General features: G+C 31.7%; 1 protein-coding gene across 1 annotated transcript; it reads left to right on the top strand.

Moving 5' to 3' along the window:
* Positions 1-3,835: 3,835 nt before the first annotated feature.
* Positions 3,836-4,397, top strand: LOC150033659 (secreted RxLR effector protein 161-like). Its single transcript, XM_090317011.1, has 2 exons — positions 3,836-4,049; positions 4,162-4,397. Exons 1-2 carry the CDS (start codon positions 3,836-3,838, stop codon positions 4,395-4,397), a joined length of 450 nt encoding a protein of 149 aa, XP_090173137.1.
* The last annotated feature ends 1,260 nt before the right edge of the window (positions 4,398-5,657 follow it).

Raw genomic sequence — 5,657 nt, 5'->3', positions numbered from 1 at the left:
TGAATTAGGTGTAGAATTTTAATTGTTCCATGTATGTTTAATTAGAGTTTGAGTTATGTATTTAAATACTCATGACAATCCTATAAATAGGATTGACATTTACATTGTCGATGCATCCAAGTGTAAAGAAAAGAACACACAAAGAGAGTTCAACCAAAGTGTGAACCAAGTTTGAAAAGTCTTTCAATTAAAAGTGTTTTTGTTTCCTTTCAAATAATCATTTGTTGGTTATTTATTTGTGAGTGTCCATCACATGCTTTTAACAAAGTGGTATGGAGCTTGAGTTTGAAAAACAATAATTGTTTTGCAAATGGCAAATAACAATTTAGTTCCCTTCCAAGTGCCTCGACTTATGAAAGAAAATTATAGCAGTTGGTGTATTCATATGAAAGCTCTACTTGGTTCACGAGATGTATGGAAAATTGTCAATAATGGTTATGAAGAACGAGAAAGTGATTTGACTTTAAATCAAGCTCAATGAGAAGCTTTGAAAAATATAAGAAAGAAAGACCAAAAGGCTCTCACCATCATTCCTCAAGCCATCGATGATCAAAATTTTGAGAAAATTTCTGGAGAAACTACTGCACATTAGGCATGAAAAATTTTAGAGAATACATACAAAGGAGTAGATCGAGTCAAGAAGGTTTGCTCCAAAAATTGAGAGGTGATTATGAATCATTACATATGAAGGAATCTAAATTGGTTTCATATTATACTTCAAGATTGCTAGTAGTAGTAAATGAAATGAAAAGATATGGTGAAACGATAGATGATGAGCAAGTGGTTGAAAAGATACTTCGCTCATTGGATAAAAAATTCAATTTCATCGTTGTAGCTATTGAAGAATCAAAGGATTTGAGTAAAATGTCCGTTGATCAACTTATGGGTTTCTTACAAGCCCACATGAAGAGAAGCTTCTCAAGAAGAACAAACAAACAACTGAGCAACTTTTTCAATCAAAGTTGCAATTGAAAGATAAAGAAGATAGCCAAGAAAAAGGAAACCGAGGTCGAGAACGTGGTAACAATCGTGGATGTGTTGATTTCAGAGGTCGAGGTCGAGGAAATTACAGTCAAAGAAAATTTGGTGAGAGTAATTCAAACTCCAATTCATCAAGAGGCCGTGGAAGACAAAATTATTTAAGGTCAAAGGGAGAAAGATCAAATAATGAAAAAAGATACAATAAAAGATAGGTTGAATATTATAACTGTCATAAATTTGGTCATTATTCTTGAGAATGTAGGAATAAAGTAGAAAAAATTCAAATTATGCTGAGAAAGATAAATAAAGCAGTAAGTCATCTTTGCTAAGGTGAAGAAACACGTGAAAATAATGCATGGTATCTTGATAGCGGTGCAAGCAATCACATGTGTGGATGTAAGTCAATGTTCGTGGAACTTGATGAATCTGTTGGTGGTAATATCATATTTGATGATGCAACAAAAATTCCTGTTAAAGGAAAAGGTAAGATTTTGATCAACTTGAAGAATGGGAAGCATAAGTTTATCTCTAATGTTTATTATGTTTTTGATATAAAGAACAATATTTTGAGTTTGGGACAACTCTTAGAGAAAGGTTATAATATTTTAATGAAGAGTTATAGTCTTTTGATAAGGGATAATCGTGATAATATGATTGCTAAAGTGCAAGGATGAAAAATATAATGTTTTTATTAAACATTCAAACTGATGTTGCTAAATATTTGAAATTATGTTTGAAAGATCCATCTTAGATTTGGCACTTGAGACTTGGGCATTTAAACTTGATGGTTTGAGACTATTAGCAAGGAACAATATGGTGAAAGGATTATCATATGTCAAACATCCAGATCAATTTTGTGAAGGTTGTCTTTATGGCAAGCAAGCAATGAAAAGTTTTCGACAATAATCCTCTTCAAGAGCAAGGAGACCGCTAGAGTTAGTTCACATTGATCTTTGTGGACCAATTAAATCAAGTTCTTTCGGTAAGAATAATTATTTCTTACTATTTATTGATGATTTCAGTCGAAAAACTTGGGTTTATTTTTTCAAGGAAGAATCAGAAGTATTTGGAATGTTCAAGAGTTTTAAAGCTCTTGTCGAAAAAGAAAGTGGTTATTACCTAAAAACCTTGAGACCAGACAGGGGAGGAGAATTCACTTCAAATGAATTCAAAGATTTTTGCACACAAAATGGAATTCATCAGCCTATGACAACTCCATGGACTCCTCAACAAAATGGTGTTGTTAAAAGAAAGAATAGAACGATACTCAATACGTCTCGAAGCATGTTGAAAAGTAAGAAGATACCAAAAGAAATTTGGGCACAAACTGTTTAATGTATTGTATACTTGTCCAATCGTTGTCCTACTAGAAGCTTGTAGAACAAAACACCTCAACAAGCATGGACAGGAAGAACGCCATCCATTGCTCATTTGAGAATATTTGTAAATATCGTTTATGCACATATACTTGATCAAAAGCATAGGAAGCTTGATGATAAAAGTGAGAAGCATATTTTTGTCGGCTATGATACAAGCTCAAAAGGCTACAAGCTTTATAATCCAGATACAAAGAAGATAATGGTAAGTAGAGATGTTGTGTTTGATGAGGAAACAACATGGAATTGGAATGATGAACCCAAAGACTATAAGTTTTTACTTTTTCCTAATGATGATGATGAGTCTAATGACATTACTTTTCCATCAACACCACCAATATCGTCAATCACTCCACAACAAAGCACACCTTCATCTTCTGTAAGTTCAAGTGAAAGACCTTGTGGTATGAGAAGTTTACGAGACATATATGATGAGACTGAAGAGTTAAGTCAAATTTTTAATAATCTTACTCTTTTTTGTCTATTTGGTGACACTGAACCTTTGAATTTTGAAGAAGCTTTGCAAGATGAAAAGTGGAAGACTGCCATGGATGAAGAGATAAAAGCCATAAAGAAGAATGATACATGGAAACTTTCTACTCTTCCAAGTGGAAAGAAAGCAATCAGTATCAAATGGGTATTCAAGACAACAAGAAATGAAAAGGGAGAAGTGGAGAGGCATAAGGCAATATTAGTTGCCAAAGGCTACTCTCAAATAAAAGGCATGGACTACGATGAAGTATTTGTTCCTGTTGCTCGCTTCGAAATCATAAGGTTGTTAATTGTAAATGCTACTCAAAGTTAATGGAAGATCTTTCAAATGGATGTTAAATCAGCATTCTTGGATGAATATTTGGAAGAAGAAATATATGAAGAACAACGTCTTGGCTAGGTTGTGAAAGGTCAAGAAGATAAAGTCTTCAAATTAAAGAAGACGTTGTATAGATCGAAACAAGTACCTAAAATGTGGAATAGCGGAATCAACAGATATTTCCTTGATAATGGGTATTTGAGATGTCCTTATGAACATTCTCTATATATTAAGACTAATGATGTGGAATGTTTTGTTGGTTTGTCTGTATGTGCATGACTTAATTTTCACAGGAAATTGTGAAAGTATGTTTGAAGATCTCAAGAAGGCAATGAACCAAGAATTTGAAATGACAGATATTGGGTTGATGTCATATTATCTTGGCATTGAAGTGAAGTAGTCAGAGAAAGTTATTTCTATCTCTAACAAACGATATGGTAGAGAAATTCTAGAGAAGTTCAAGATGATCAATTCTAATCCTATCACAACTCCAATTGAAGTTGGGATAAAACTGTTCAAATTTGAAGAAGGAGATATTGTTCATCCTTCATATTTCAAAAGCTTAATTGGAAGTTTAAAATACTTGACTTGCACATGACCAGATATTCTTTTCAACGTTGGATTGGTGAGTCGATTTATGGAATCTCCTATAATTACTCATTTGAAAATGGCAAAGAGAATTCCTCGTTACCTCAAAGATACGCTTGATTATGGATTATTTTATTCTTCATATAAAGAATTCAAATTTGAAGGTTATTGTGATAGTGACTGGGCTGGAGATGTTAATGACCAAAAAAGTACAACTGGATATGTGTTCTTTGTTGGTAATATTGCAGTTACTTGGAGTTCTAAGAAGCAACCTATTGTGACATTGTTTACTTGTGAGATAGAATATGTTGTTGTAGCCTCATGTATTTGTCATGCAATTTGGTTAAGTAATTTTTCTTAAGACAGTTGAAATTTTGCAAGATGATGCAACTGTGATCCATGTAGATAATAAGTCAACAATTGCTCTAGCAAAGAATCCAGTGTTCCATGATCGTAGCAAGTACATTGATACAATTTTTCATTTTATCAGTGATTGCATTTCAAGAAAGAAGGTTCAAATTGAATATATGGAGACTGAAGATCAAATTGCAGATATTTTCACAAAGTCACTCAAAGTTGATATGTTTAACAAGTTAAGAACTTTGCTTGAGTTTTCAGAAAACATGTTTAAGGGGAGTTAAAAATTAAACATGTTTTAATTAGATAAGTTGTAGATTAAATAATTTATGAGAATTGAAAAAAATTAAAGGATGAGAGTTAATTAAGTATGTTAATGTAAGAGTTAATTAAGTACGTTAATTGTAAGAGTTAATTTAATAGAGTTTCACATCAATTAAGTATAGGATTTTAATTGTTTCATGTATGTTTAATTAGGGTATGGGTTATGTATTTAAATTTACCCATGACAATCCTATAAATAGTATTGATATTTACATTGTTGATGCATCAAGTGTATAGAGAAGAACACACAAAGAGAGTTCAATCAAAAGTGTGAACCAAGTTTGAAAAGATTTTCATTTAGAAGTGCTTTTGTTTCCTCTCAAATAATCGTTTGTTGGTTATTTATTTGTGAGTGTCCATCATACACTTCTAACAATCAATGTTGATTCTTGGTTCAATTTTCATTTGAAATTCTAAAGGGTTTCTACTTTAATGCTAAATCTCTGAAACATTTACAATGTTATGTTAAGGTCCTACATGTTTTTATACTTTTAATAATAAATAAGTTGCTGAAAAAAGCATATATTGGAATAATGTTCTCTCAATTTTCTAAAGAGAAATTGCAACAAATGGCTAAAAATGGAGGTACGATTTGAAAATTGTCTAATTTTACATTTTACTAAAAAAATGGCTAATGGTGAAGGAAGTGAGGCAAAAAAAATAAGGTATATTTTCCACTTTTACCCTTCACATGCCCTGTACACAATCTGCAAATCAACTCCTCTTTATTTTATTTTATTTTATTTTTTTGGAAATGTGAAACCAATATGTACAACTTCTATTTTTTTGGGAATTTGAAACAAATATCTACTCCAATATTCGAATGGAGGTATATATGTATTTATATTTTTAACAGATTTGAAAATTAAAGAACTCATTTTAATTTATTAAAATAAGATTATCAAGTTATTTTAATATTATATCTAGATTACTTAAGTTTGTTTTATCTATTTTGTGGGAGGGCAAATGTAGCAAGAGAGAAGTGAAAATGGACGAATTTCCCTTGTTATCTTGGACAATTGGGAAAAATGACCTATTGGAGGTTTTATTTTGGAAAAAAGAACCACTTTTAGAAAAGATTGTATTTTTGACCCCCTTATAGGTAGGAAAAGACCATTATACCATTTTTTAAGAAAATGATTCAAAACCTCAATCCCTTCCTCCATGACCGTTTTCTTACAACCCTTCAAAATCTTTTCAAAACTCCTCACAACTCCTCA

This window comes from Benincasa hispida, chromosome 9 (assembly GCF_027475165.1).
Source record: "Benincasa hispida cultivar pf3 chromosome 9, pf3_genome.v1.1, whole genome shotgun sequence".
Classification (NCBI taxonomy): Eukaryota; Viridiplantae; Streptophyta; class Magnoliopsida; order Cucurbitales; family Cucurbitaceae; genus Benincasa; species Benincasa hispida.
The sequence above is the reverse complement of the archived record's forward strand: the minus strand, read 5'-3'. Positions and strand labels throughout refer to the sequence as shown.

Excerpts from the sequence above, each read along its gene's own strand:
- LOC150033659 (XM_090317011.1), top strand. The coding sequence starts at position 3,836 with ATGGCAAAGAGAATTCCTCGTTACCTCAAAGATACGCTTGATTATGGA. Across the intron at positions 4,050-4,161 it reads TATTGTGACATTGTTTACTT|ATAATAAGTCAACAATTGCT; the intron begins GTGAGATAGAAT and ends TGATCCATGTAG.